This window comes from Coregonus clupeaformis, chromosome 15, assembly GCF_020615455.1.
Source record: "Coregonus clupeaformis isolate EN_2021a chromosome 15, ASM2061545v1, whole genome shotgun sequence".
NCBI lineage: Eukaryota > Metazoa > Chordata > Actinopteri > Salmoniformes > Salmonidae > Coregonus > Coregonus clupeaformis.
Genome location: NC_059206.1, coordinates 23,498,038 through 23,513,139, shown reverse-complemented (window position 1 = coordinate 23,513,139; position 15,102 = coordinate 23,498,038). Strand labels below are relative to the sequence as shown.

Sequence of the window (15,102 nt, the reverse complement as noted above, 5' to 3'; positions counted from 1 at the left end):
CTAGTCTTCCAGTCCCTGCCACTGAAAAACATCACCACAGCATGATGCTGCCACCACCATGCTTCACCGTAGAGATGGTGCCAGGTTTCCTCGAATAATAATAATAATAATAAGCCATTTAGCAGACACCTTTATCCAAAGCGACTTACAGTCATGTGTGCATACATTATTACGTATGGGTGGTCCCGGGGATCGAACCCACTACCCTGGCGTTACAAGCGCCATGCTCTCCCAATTGAGCTACAGAGGACCACATGATGCTTGGCATTCAGGCCAAAGAGTTCAATCTTGGTTTCATCAGACCAGAGAATATTGTTTCTCATGGTCAGAGTCCTTTAGGTGCTTTTTGGCAAACTCCAAGCAGGCGGTCATGTGCCTTTTACTGAGGATTGGCTTCCGTCTGGCCACTCAACCATAAATACCTGATTGGTGGAGTGCTGCAGAGATGGTTGTCCTTCTGGAAGATTCTCCCATCTCCACAGAGGGACTCCAGTGCTCTATCAGAGTGACCATGGGGTTCTTGGTCACCTCTCTTCTTGGTCACCAAGGCCCAAACTTCTTCCAATTAAGAATGATGGAGGCCACTGCGTTCTTGGGGACCTTCAAAGCTCCAGGAATGTTTTGGTACCCTTCCCCATATCTGTGCCTCGACACAATCCTGTCTCGGAGCTCTACAGACAATTCCTTCGACCTCATGGCTTGGTTTTTACTCTGACATTCACTGTCAACTGTGGGACCTTATATAGACAGGTGTGTGCCTTTCCAAATCATGTCCAATCAGTTGTATTTACCACAGGTGGAATCAAGTTGTAGAAACATCTCAAAGATGATCAATGGTAACAGGATGCACCTGAGCTACATTTCGAGACTCAAAGCAAAGGGTCTGAATACTTATGTAAATAAGGTATCTGTTTTTTATTTGTATTACATTTGCAAACATTTCAAAAAACCTGTTTTCACTTTGTCATTATGGGGTATTGTGTGTAGATTGATGAGGAAAAAAAATTAATTGAATCCATTTTAGAATAAGGCTGTAACGTAACAAAATGTGGAAAAAGTCAAGGGGTCTGAATACTTTCCGAATACACTGTACACCACAAAGTAATGTGTCTAGATAGATGGAGGGAAATAGAAAGTAGTGTTGTGTAGCTCCATTTATTTTAAGAGGCGGGCGTAGACTTAGGGAGTCTTATCAATAAGAGGCAGGCGTAGACTGAGGGAGTCTTATCAATAAGAGGCAGGCGTAGACTGTGGGAGTCTTATCAATAAGAGGCGGGCGTAGACTGTGGGAGTCTTATCAATAAGAGGCAGGCGTAGACTGAGGGAGTCTTATCAATAAGAGGCAGGCGTAGACTGAGGGAGACTTATCAATAAGAGGCAGGCGTAGACTGAGGGAGTCTTATCAATAAGAGGCGGGCGTAGACTGTGGGAGTCTTATCAATAAGAGGCAGGCGTAGACTGAGGGAGACTTATCAATAAGAGGCAGGCGTAGACTGAGGGAGTCTTATCAATAAGAGGCAGGCGTAGACTGAGCGAGACTTATCAATAAGAGGCAGGCGTAGACTGAGGGAGACTTATCAATAAGAGGCAGGCGTAGACTGAGGGAGTCTTATCAATAAGAGGCGGGCGTAGACTGAGGGAGTCTTATCAATAAGAGGCAGGCGTAGACTGAGGGAGACTTTTCAATAAGAGGCAGGCGTAGACTGAGGGAGACTTATCAATTAGAGGCAGGCGTAGACTGAGGGAGTCTTATCAATAAGAGGCGGGCGTAGACTGAGGGAGTCTTATCAATAAGAGGCAGGCGTAGACTGAGGGAGACTTATCAATAAGAGGCAGGCGTAGACTGAGGGAGACTTATCAATTAGAGGCAGGCGTAGACTGAGGGAGTCTTATCAATAAGAGGCAGGCGTAGACTGAGGGAGTCTTATCAATAAGAGGCAGGCGTAGACTGAGGGAGTCTTATCAATAATAGGCGGGCGTAGACTGAGGGAGTCTTATCAATAAGAGGCAAAGCGTAGACTGAGGGAGTCTTATCAATAAGAGGCAAAGCGTAGACTGAGGGAGTCTTATCAATCCCTGGATGTCATTCTTTGCCCTCTCCCGAGTTCTAACTTTCTGATTGATAAGCTACTTTACAGGTCCACCCTCTCTTTCATTGGAACTGCCACATGCTTTTATTTCATCATTAAGCTCCCCATGTAATGCCAGTTTATATGCCTCTCCCCCACATGAACACTAGATCCCAATACTTTCTCGAATGCCCCCGTATTCACCTTTCTGATGGTAACATTCTACAATCTCGCTCTGTTGTTTACCCATATGTCTAATATTCTACTATTCTACCGGTCTTTTCTGGCCAATCATATTGTAATTCTCTCAAATGTGATTTCATAGAGAGAACACAATTTCCTGCTGGAATTCAGTTGAAAGAAGTCTTAACCAAAGAACAGACCAAACTGAGATTAGCATGTACTCTTAGCATCTTGAAACTACTCTGGTACAGAGGATTTTATTGCATACTACTCTAAAGGCAAAGAACTAAGAGAACGATACAGATATTTCTTCCTTATGAGGTTTACATGAATTTGTGTAATAACATTTTCCAACTGTCCCAGAGTCCAAATGGAAAGAGAGATTAAGACATTTGAGTGTCTCAGTTGCCCATTGACTGAGGTGCATGTTGGGTAATAGAAATCAGGACATTTAACACGTACTACCTGCTGAATTCTGCACGACTGCCTGATTGGACCAAATCAAATGTTGGGATTTTGTTATGAGATGCATTAAAATACCATACTATACAAACGGAATATCCTGTCAGTTGATAAATGCAATAATGGTGTATTAAAGTAAACCCCATTAATTGACTGCATTGCCTTGTTGATTATTGATCTATTAAAAAGAATGAAAAGGGGGAAGTTGCATTCAACTGAAATGTGTCTTCCGCATTTAACCCAACCCCTCTGAATCAGAGAGGTGCGGAGGGCTGCCTAAATCCACATCATCGGCGCATTCGGAACAGTTCTGCCTTGTTCGGGGGCAGAACGACAGAGTTTTACCTTGTCAGCTTGGGAACGCTCCTACCCGCCAGGCTACCTGCCACCCCAATTATTATATTGCACTAGTAAATAGGTTATAAACTTTGCCACGTGAGTTAACCTTTTTGTCCATTGGGATGATTTTCTTTCAGAACCAGATCTTTAGTGCCTAACTATTTTCTACCAACACAGCGCAAGACTGGGGAATAAATCACAAGAAAATGCAATGTTCAAATAAGTACAGTATTTTATTAATTGAAATCACCTACAGTTGTATTACCACCGACATAGTGTTACCAATCCTGACCTAAGGGCGTAAGACACGCTCTGGGCCGAAGAAGAGACCACTTGAACAACCAAACAATGCAATCCTGGGCCTTTGAAAAAACACAGGGTAACAGTTATATTTAACAACATTTACAGAGTTAAAGGATTGTACAGGATCACAGCTTTCAGAGATATTTGATGCGTACGTACGTGTAGAGACAAATAGAGCCTCGTAGGAGACTTAGGTGCATTGTTTTTTTACAGTATAGAACAATCAATAGGCATGGGAATCTATAGGGGCACACAGTCCTCTGTCTGTCTTCTCACGTCCACAGACAGAGGTGCAGGACTGAGTCTATTCTAACAAGTGATACGCCAGTATACAGAGGCTATGCAAGATATGGTTGAGAAAACTATTAGAGGTAAGTGCTAAAAATAAGCCCTCCATTGAAGTGATATGGAGAAATGTTGTAAATGTTAAGGGAAAGGTAACAAGACGCCTGACTCACTGCTAGTCTTAAATTGGAAAAAATGTCACATATTGATGCATTTACTGTGCTTCATGAAAAAGATCAGTCTTTGCTACCCCTTTTCCAGACCATCTAATATCAAATCAGAAATTAATCAGGAGGTGAGATTTGACATTTCAACTGAAACAGCAATTTAGATGAGCCGTTCCACATGAATACACAATTCACTCCACTGGCAAGATAGTATTACAAGGTTGTTTTTAAAATGAGTTCATAGATTCCATCTACAGACGTAGATTATTTATCAATCCACTCAAAAGCACAGTTTATGCTAACGCATCATTACAACAACAAAAGCCTGTATTTACTTAAAATCCTTTGAAATGTGCAAAAGTAATAAAAGTGTACCAATTGATAAACAGCAACAACATATCTGTAAAATGTAGGATTTATCATTTCAGAACAAAGGATTATTGTATGCGCATAAGAAAATACTGGGATTATGTTTACACTATGGAGGAATTTTGACTATAGATGTCTTCAAGTGGTCAGCCATCGTCTTAAGATAAAATATCAAAAGGTTAAAAGAATAAAACATTTAATATTATATTCAAAGTGAATTCAAGGGCAGACCTCTTCATATGGACATATGGACATCTGTATATAAATAAAAATACTATCCTCACATTTATATAACAGAATCAGCTGTTAAGGTCTCGTGATATTAACTTGAAACCTTTGATGAATGTACCACATGTATTCTCTATATTAAGTGCTTCAATGTCAAAACACTCACTAACTTTCACAATAATCGTATGGGTAAAATAACGCTACTAAAGTGAGGAAAACATTTCCAAGGAAAAGGTTTGCACACTAGCTAGCACAAACTACTGTAGAACGTTTTTTTCCAAAAACATGCATTACGGATATAGGTATATTTAGTTGGCTATTACCATCGAGCTCTACTAAGACATTCTATTTTGTGCCCTCGTAGTGAATTTAAGAGAAAATAAAAAAAGGTAATAAAACAAAGTGTAAATAATAAAAACATTTAAAGTAAACAATATATTTTTTTTAAACTGTAAAGACTCGGTACTAGCCTAATTTCTTCCAAAAAACAAGTACATTTTCAATTGGCTTTGTATCATTACAAATGTTTCTTCATAACATGTTAAAAAGCAAAATTCCTTCCGAAATCTTCAACACATGGAAAAAAAACGCACACATTTTGGTAAGGACGAAACATATGTTGGTATGCAAAGGTCCATTGTGGAAGTGTAGACATACAATCCAATGTCTAACAAAAATGCTTATGTCGTTCAAATGTCAGTAATATTTCTAATGAAAATGTGTAAATGACATTATAAATATAATATCACCAGCATTGGAAAAAGGCAATAATTGCAACGTACAGCTCTATAAATAGTTTCCTAAAAGGAAACTTTGTCATTCAACAAATCTACCTAGAACAGCAAAACTACCAAACCACTTAAAACAAACTAAGACGACGTTACGAGTTGAGCTGACGGAAACCTACTGAACTGTCGCGCTCAAGTACCTTCAAGAAAACTAAAATAGTTCTGCCTGAAAAACCTGTGATGTCAAAGAAACATAGCAGTCTAACCTTTATAAAGCTCTCTATAATATCCAAAAAGAACTCATTTATAAAGTGCACTATAAATACTAAATTTGATCTTTACAACAATAGTTTTCAACTTAGAATCCAAAATACATACAATTATAAAAAGACACAAAGAGCATTGGCATTTACACTACTCAAAAAGCAGAAGTATATTTTTTGCCTTAAAAGGATAAAAAATAAAAGGCTCAGCTGCATAAACTCTGATCTTAAGTCCACCATCAGTGATATACTGCAGTCTGAAAAGGTACGGATGCTGCTGCGACCTGGGGAATAGGTTTATACATCCCAAGTTGTTAATATGCACAATTAGGGATTGGAACTCTTTTGAACTGCGTTTTCTAACGTGATAGTGCAGCCTCCCAAACAACTAAGGATATTACTACGTTGTTATCTGGGGTTGTTTTTTTGTTGTTGTAAATGAGAGGCAAGAGATTCAAGATCCTAACCACATTTTTTAAAATCCACAATTAATCCCTTTCCAGCATTTACACCTTGGTGCGTCTTCTGTATGAAAAATAAACATTCCCAGGAGAAAGGAACCCTAAAAGGTCTATGAGAAAAAGCAGGGAGGAAATTGGACGTCAAAACCACCTACCTATTCTCAATGGAAGCCATATTCGTGTAAAATACTCTCAACTTTTAACTGGTTCAATGTCCAACATTCACTTAACCTACATATTAAAATAAAAACTTCAGAGCGAGACTACTCTATATCTAGCTACTATTTATATATCCAGGAGCTAGCGTTGGTAATTCCACTAAATTGGAGACAAGAAAAATCCTTTCTCTTGACTGAAAGGCAAATACATTGTTTTTATGAGAGGAAGGAACAACACAGCGATATCGAATAAAGCAATAAAGAGTCAAATGCGTCACAACAAAAAAAAATCTTACGTTCAATACAAGAATGACAACATCAACATCAACATAAAAGGACCACAAACATATAATGCAATGTTTCCAAACAAAAACACTACGCCAGTCAATTTAAGAAGGACGAGTATTCATCATTTACATTTTACACAACTGTTTTTGTTACAACAGTGGCCAGATAAATAAATTACATAAAATATATTCACACATTTTTGTTGCGTATTCATGGCTCTTTTACAGGGGGGGTAGCTTCCTATGTCACCTTGGGCGGCGTCTCGGGTCTCCTCTCCGAGGTGTTGCGTTTGACTTTGGCCGCGGCCGGCTGGCCCTCCTGGTTGAGAGAGGGGCTGGACTGGGACTTCTTGAGGCCCGCGTCGCCATCTTTGCCAACGAGCAGCTCCTTCACACCCTCCCTCAGGAGTTTGACGTACATCTCATAGCGGTTCTCCTACAGGGGAGAGACGACACAGAGAGTGGGAATACAAACACAACACTGGAGAACATGAAGAAATGACGGAAACACAAACTACAGCAACTACTTTAGTTTACACCAGAAATTCTAATAAAGAAATATAGCTAAACGCAGCAATGAATCATATCGCCACCTCTGGCCTGATCATGTATCCATTGAATGAGCTCCTCCTCTACAAGTCTGCCAAATATCATGACAACAAAACAAGTTAAATAATCATGTGCTAATTATAGCACCAACAATGTCAGCATCTATGTTAAGGTAACGCCCTTATTCAAGCTCATTGGTTCGCGGCAACCATTTTGCAGTGCTTGGACCCCTACTTACCACACAGAATTAAGAGGTGAAATCAAGGGTCGATAAGGCAATTAATTACAACAAATGGTATGTACTGTAAACAATGAGGGTGTCCAGTCAAGGATGTGTCCCAGTGCTGTAAGCCGCCACATTTCAGGATGCTTTCCTTGTTTAACCAGAGAAACAGATGTATCTGCAAATCGAGTGACTGCACCGTTTTCTCATCATTTCTTTAAGGTTCTATATGACACATAACAATTCCAGGGAGACAGACTAACACTCATATAGCAACAACTCTAGAGACATTTTCTTCTGTAGTATGAAACAGTTCTCAAAGTATCTCTGAAATGTTAAGGGCCTTACAGTGGCGAGGGACCAGGGGATGATGTTTGTGTTATATCGCTCTGATTTAAGATCATTCTATTAATTCAGGGAAGGACTCATTGGAGATCCACAACAGAATTAATGAGTTGGTCATGAATGTTTAATTATTCTCTGCCATAACTCCCTGTGGTAGAATAACTCTGCTAAAAATGAGAAATATCCAACTAAACTCAAATAGCAGAAGCATTGATAAGACATGTGGCAGTGAGGTGGACTTCGTTCTCTGAGATATTCCTGGCCCAGCGTTAAATCCTCTATTAACCCTGCAGATTACTAACTCAATAACTTCACTGACCGTCACCCCCACCTGCATGACAAGCTTGTACTAATGGAATACCAACACAAAAAACATACATTAGAAAACGAAACTACATATAACTAGATCTAATGTACAGTGGGGAAAAAAAGTATTTAGTCAGCCACCAATTGTGCAAGTTCTCCCACTTAAAAAGATGAGAGAGGCCTGTAATTTTCATCATAGGTACACGTCAACTATGACAGACAAAATGAGATTTTTTCCCCCAGAAAATCACATTGTAGGATTTTTTATGAATTTATTTGCAAATTATGGTGGAAAATAAGTATTTGGTCAATAACAACAGTTTCTCAATACTTTGTTATATACCATTTGTTGGCAATGACACAGGTCAAACGTTTTCTGTAAGTCTTCACAAGGTTTTCACACACTGTTGCTGGTATTTTGGCCCATTCCTCCATGCAGATCTCCTCTAGAGCAGTGATGTTTTGGGGCTGTCGCTGGGCAACACGGACTTTCAACTCCCTCCAAAGAATTTCTATGGGGTTGAGATCTGGAGACTGGCTAGGCCACTCCAGGACCTTGAAATGCTTCTTACGAAGCCACTCCTTCGTTGCTCGGGCGGTGTGTTTGGGATCATTGTCATGCTGAAAGACCCAGCCACGTTTCATCTTCAATGCCCATGCTGATGGAAGGAGGTTTTCACTCAAAATCTCACGATACATGGCCCCATTCATTCTTTCCTTTACACGGATCAGTCATCCTGGTCCCTTTGCAGAAAAACAGCCCCAAAGCATGATGTTTCCACCCCCATGCTTCACAGTAGGTATGGTGTTCTTTGGATGCAACTCAGCATTCTTTGTCCTCCAAACACGACGAGTTGAGTTTTTACCAAAAAGTTCTATTTTGGTTTCATCTGACCATATGAAATTCTCCCAATCCTCTTCTGGATCATCCAAATGCACTCTAGCAAACTTCAGACGGGCCTGGACATGTACTGGCTTAAGCAGGGGGACACGTCTGGCACTGCAGGATTTGAGTCCCTGGCGGCGTAGTGTGTTACTGATGGTAGGCTTTGTTACTTTGGTCCCAGCTCTCTGCAGGTCATTCACTAGGTCCCCCCGTGTGGTTCTGGGATTCTTGTGATCATTTTGACCCCACGGGGTGAGATCTTGCGTGGAGCCCCAGATCGAGGGAGATTATCAGTAGTCTTGTATGTCTTCCATTTCCTAATAATTGCTCCCACAGTTGATTTCTTCAAACCAAGCTGCTTACCTATTGCAGATTCAGTCTTCCCAGCCTGGTGCAGGTCTACAGTTTTGTTTCTGGTGTCCTTTGACAGCTCTTTGGTCTTGGCCATAGTGGAGTTTGGAGTGTGACTGTTTGAGGTTGTGGACAGGTGTCTTTTATACTGGTAACAAGTTCAAACAGGTGCCATTAATACAGGTTACGAGTGGAGGACAGAGGAGCCTCTTAAAGAAGAAGTTACAGGTCTGTGAGAGCCAGAAATCTTGCTTGTTTGTAGGTGACCAAATACTTATTTTCCACCATAATTGCAAATAAATTCATTAAAAATCCTACAATGTGATTTTCTGGATTTCTTTTTCTCAATTTGTCTGTCATAGTTGCCGTGTACCTATGATGAAAATTACAGGCCTCTCTCATCTTTTTAAGTGAGAGAACTTGCACAATTGGTGGCTGACTAAATAATTTTTTCCCCCACTGTAGATCTAAAAGAGAGCTCCTTGGCTTTGCATTCAGATCACTCCTTGACCAATTAGCGCGTTAGTTTCCCTGAGGTTGGGGTGGGGTTTGCCCTGACATGGTGCGGATTGGGAGTGAAGGATAACGGAGCAGTTCGGAGGTTAATGTAGCCGGTGTATCAACCAGGGCTCTCCAGCCACAACGCAGTCTTTAATCACTCAACTAGAGAACAAGGCAAAGGGGCCTTAGGTCCCAAAAAAATCTAAAATGATCTGTTCATACCTTCATACTCCAACAGGACATAAAATAGAAACAGTGTAAGTAATGCCATCTCATGCAGACTTTTTGGATACTGTAGGTGGAAAAATACTATTCCTTTGGCACAGAGGTATAGCTAGCGCATTGACTACAGTAGTGTTTCACAGAGGTATAAATCAAATCAAATGTATTGGTCACATACACATGGTTAGCAGATGTTATTGTAAGTGTAGCGAAATGCTTGTGCTTCTAGTTCCGACAGTGCAGCAATATCTTGCAAGTAATATCTAACAGTTCCACAACAAATACCTAATACACACAAATCTAAGTAAAGGAATAAGAATATATAAATATATGGATGAGCAATGTCATTATCAGAGCGGCATAGGCTAAGATGCAATAGATAGCATAGAATACAGTATATACACATATGAGATGGGTAATGCAACATATGTAAGCATTATTAAAGTGGCATTATTAAAGTGACTAGTGTTCCATTTATTAAAGTGGCCAGTGATTTTCAAGTCTGTATGTAGGCAGCAGCCTCTCTGTGCTAGTGATGGCTGTTTAACAGTCTGATGGCCTTGAGATAGAAGCTGTTTTTCATTCTCTCGGTCCCAGCTTTGATGCACCAGTACTGACCTTGCCTTCTGGATGATAGCAGAGTGAACAGGCAGTGGCTCGGGTGGTTGATGTCCTTGATGATCTTTTTGGCCTTCCTGTGACATCGGGTGCTGTAGGTGTCCTGGAGGGCGGGTAGTTTGCCCTCGGTAATGTGTTGTGCAGACCGCACCACTCTCTGGAGAGCCTTGCGGTTGCGGGCGGTGCAGTTGCCATACCAGGCGGTGATACAGCCCGACAGGATGCTCTCAATTGTGCATCTGTAAAAGTTTGTGAGGGTTTTAGGTGACAGGCCAAATTTCTTCAGCCTCCTGAGGTTGAAGAGACGTTGCTGCGCCTTCTTCACCACACTGTCTGTGTGGGTGGACCATTTCAGTTTGTCAGTGATATGTACGCAGAGGAACTTTCCACCTTCTCCACTGCTGTCCCGTCGATGTGGATAGGGGGGGTGCACCCTCTGCTGTTCTTGAAGTCCACTATCATCTCCTTTGTTTTTTTGACGTTGAGTGAGAGTTTATTTTCCTGGCACCACACTCCCAGAGCCCTCACCTCCTCCCTGTAGGCCGTCTCATCGTTGTTGGTAATCATGCCTACTACTATTGTGTCGTCTGCAAACTTGATGATTGAGTTGGAGGCGTGCTTGGCCACGCAGTCATGGGTGAACAGGGAGTACAGGAGGGGGCTGAGCACACACACTTGTGGGGCCCCAGTGTTGAGGATCACCGAAGTGGAGATGTTGTTTCCTACCTTCACCACCTGGGGGCGGCCCGTCAGGAACTCAAGACACCTGTCCACAGAAGCAATCAATCAATCAGATTCCAAACTCTCCACCATGGCCAAGACCAAAGACCTCTCCAAGGATGTCAGGGACAAGATTGTAGACCTACACAAGGCTGGAATGGGCTACAAGACCATCGCCAAGCAGCTTGGTGAGAAGGTGACAACAGTTGGTGCGATTATTCGCAAATGGAAGAAACACAAAATACTTGTCAATCTCCCTTGGCCTGGGGCTCCATGCAAGATCTCACCTCGTGGAGTTGCAATGATCATGGGAACAGTGAGGAATCAGCCCAGAACTACACGGGAGGATCTTGTCAATGATCTCAAGGCAGGTGGGACCATAGTCACCAAGAAAACAATTGGTAACACACTCCGCCGTGAAGGACTGAAGTCCTGCAGCGCCCGCAAGGTCCCCCTGCTCAAGAAAGCACATATACAGGGCCGTCTGAAGTTTGCCAATGAACATCTGAATGATTCAGAGGAGAACTGGGTGAAAGTGTTGTGGTCAGATGAGATCAAAATCAAGATCTTTGGCATCAACTCAACTCGCCGTGTTTGGAGGAGGAGGAATGCTGTCTATGACCCCAAGAACACCATCCCCACCGTCAAACATGGAGGTGGAAACATTATGCTTTGGGGGTTGCAATTTGTGGCACCTGACCACACGACTGAACAGTAATCCAGGTGCGACAAAACTAGGGCCTGTAGGACCTGCCTTGTTGATAATGCTGTTAAGAATGCAGAGCAGCGCTTTATTATGGACAGACTTCTCCCCATCCTAGCTACTGTTGTATCAATATGTTTTGACCATGACAGTTTACAATCCAGGGATCTTCAAGCAGTTTAGTCTCCTCAACTTGCTAAATTTCCACATTATTCATTACAAGATTTAGCTGAGGTTTAGGGTTTAGTGAATGATTTGTCCCAAAAACAATGGTTTTAGTTTTTGAAATATTTAGGACTAACTTATTCCTTGCCACCCATTCTGAAACTAACTGCAGCTCTTTGTTAAGTGTTGCAGTCATTTCAGTCGCTGTGGTAACTGATGTGTATAGTGTTGAGTCATCCACATACATAGACACACTGGCTTTACTCAAAACCAGTGGCATGTCGTTAGTAAAGATTGAAATAATTAAGAGGCCTAGACAGCTGCCTTGGGGAAGTCCTGATTCTACCTGGATTTTGTTGGAGGGGCTTCCATTAAAGAACACCCTCTGTGTTCCATTGGGCAGGCAACTCTTTATACACAATATAGCAGGGAGTGTAAAGCCATAACAAGTTTTTCGATAATGTCAAAAGCCGCACTGAAGTCTAACAAAACAGCCCCACCCCCAATTTTTTCCCAATCCATTTCTCTCAGCCAATAAGTCATTTGTGTAAGTGCTTTGCTTGTTGAATGCCCTTCAGAGAGGTATAGCTAGCTCATTGATTAAGGCAGTATTTCCCAATCATGATCCATTTTAGTTTTTGCCCTAGCACTCACAAACTTGATTTAACTAATAATCTCACCATCAAGCCTTTCATTATTTGAATCAGGTGTGTTGGTGTTACGGCAAAAATATGAATGATTGGGAAACACTAGCTAGATTAAAGGGAACTCATGGTGATTTGGTTAGGGCAGGGGTGTCATACTCATTTTGGCCTAGGGGCCACATTCTGTATTCATCGAGGTTTGGGGGGCCGTACTGCAAATTGGGTATAGGCCATTGCCTTGCTGTCAAAATATCCTTTTTGGATGTCGATGCCCGCAACGGTCTATGCTCCACATCTCTAGCTTTTGTTTTGCCGATTGTGGGCTGGACACAGTAACGAGACTGCAATCAACCACACCAACCTTCAAATAACAGATTTAAGAAAAAGTTCTCAAAGAGGAAATATTCTTAAATTAAATATATATTTAGGTCCATTACCATTTCTATAAAATGTCTGCATGGTTTTAATCATTCAAGTTGAATGACGAAGTAGCTTGTTCAACAATAAAATAACGTAGGGGTTGTGGGATGGATGGACACTGTTTCCCAGCAGCTCGACAGCAGTTCTGAAGGTTAGGGAGCTGAGGGGCCTGTCCTGTGTGTCTGAACCCTACTCCAGGAGATCTGACCACATTGATCCCCAGTAGCTCGACAGCAGTTCTGAAGGTTAGGGAGCTGAGGGGCCTGTCCTGTGTGTCTGAACCCTACTCCAGGAGATCTGACCACATTGATCCCCAGTAGCTCGACAGCAGTTCTGAAGGTTAGGGAGCTGAGGGGCCTGTCCTGTGTGTCTGAACCCTACTCCAGGAGATCTGACCACATTGATCCCCAGTAGCTCGACAGCAGTTCTGAAGGTTAGGGAGCTGAGGGGCCTGTCCTGTGTGTCTGAACCCTACTCCAGGAGATCTGACCACATTGATCCCCAGTAGCTCGACAGCAGTTCTGAAGGTTAGGGAGCTGAGGGGCCTGTCCTGTGTGTCTGAACCCTACTCCAGGAGATCTGACCACATTGATCCCCAGTAGCTCGACAGCAGTTCTGAAGGTTAGGGAGCTGAGGGGCCTGTCCTGTGTGTCTGAACCCTACTCCAGGAGATCTGACCACATTGATCCCCAGTCAAAGGCTGTGTAAACAGGGTCTGCGTCCTAAATGGCACCCTATTCCCTTTATAGTGCATTACTTTTGACCAGGGCCCAAAGGGTAGTGCACTATATAGAGGATGCCATTTGGGACACAGACAGGGCTGTATAGTAACACACAGGGCTGTAGAGTAACACACAGGGCTGTAGAGTAACACACAGGGCTGTAGAGTAACACACAGGGCTGTAGAGTAACACACAGGGCTGTAGAGTAACACACAGGGCTGTAGAGTAACACACAGGGCTGTAGAGTAACAGACAGGGCTGTAGAGTAACAGACAGGGCTGTAGAGTAACAGACAGGGCTGTAGAGTAACACACAGGGCTGTAGAGTAACACACAGGGCTGTAGAGTAACAGACAGGGCTGTAGAGTAACACACAGGGCTGTAGAGTAACACACAGGGCTGTAGAGTAACACACAGGGCTGTAGAGTAACACACAGGGCTGTAGAGTAACAGACAGGGCTGTAGAGTAACACACAGGGCTGTAGAGTAACAGACAGGGCTGTAGAGTAACACACAGGGCTGTAGAGTAACACACAGGGCTGTAGAGTAACAGACAGGGCTGTAGAGTAACAGACAGGGCTGTAGAGTAACAGACAGGGCTGTAGAGTAACAGACAGGGCTGTAGAGTAACACACAGGGCTGTAGAGTAACACACAGGGCTGTAGAGTAACAGACAGGGCTGTAGAGTAACAGACAGGGCTGTAGAGTAACAGACAGGGCTGTAGAGTAACAGACAGGGCTGCAGAGTAACACACAGGGCTGTAGAGTAACACACAGGGCTGTAGAGTAACAGACAGGGCTGTAGAGTAACACACAGGGCTGTAGAGTAACACACAGGGCTGTAGAGTAACAGACAGGGCTGTAGAGTAACAGACAGGGCTGTATAGGTAACACACAGGGCTGTATAGTAACACACAGGGCTGTAGAGTAACAGACAGGGCTGTAGAGTAACAGACAGGGCTGTAGAGTAACACACAGGGCTGTAGAGTAACACACAGGGCTGTATAGTAACACACAGGGCTGTAGAGTAACACACAGGGCTGTAGAGTAACACACAGGGCTGTAGAGTAACAGACAGGGCTGTAGAGTAACAGACAGGGCTGTAGAGTAACAGACAGGGCTGTAGAGTAACACACAGGGCTGTAGAGTAACACACAGGGCTGTAGAGTAACACACAGGGCTGTAGAGTAACACATAGGGCTGTAGAGTAACAGACAGGGCTGTAGAGTAACACACAGGGCTGTAGAGTAACACACAGGGCTGTAGAGTAACACACAGGGCTGTAGAGTAACACACAGGGCTGTAGAGTAACACACAGGGCTGTAGAGTAACACACAGGGCTGTAGAGTAACACACAGGGCTGTAGAGTAACACACAGGGCTGTAGAGTAACACACAGGGCTGTAGAGTAACACACAGGGCTGTAG

At 42.8% G+C, this 15,102-nt stretch overlaps 1 protein-coding gene across 5 annotated transcripts in view; it reads right to left on the bottom strand.

Moving 5' to 3' along the window:
• Positions 1–3,267: 3,267 nt before the first annotated feature.
• The window catches only part of psd3l (pleckstrin and Sec7 domain containing 3, like), a 143,104-nt gene continuing 131,269 nt past the window's right edge, over positions 3,268–15,102 (bottom strand). For all 5 annotated transcript variants that reach the window (XM_041897438.2, XM_041897439.2, XM_041897440.2 and 2 more), the window contains one exon: positions 3,268–6,738. In XM_041897438.2, the coding sequence (XP_041753372.2) occupies positions 6,544–6,738 (195 nt within the window). In that variant the 3' untranslated portion in view covers positions 3,268–6,543. The remainder of the gene's footprint in view (positions 6,739–15,102) is intronic.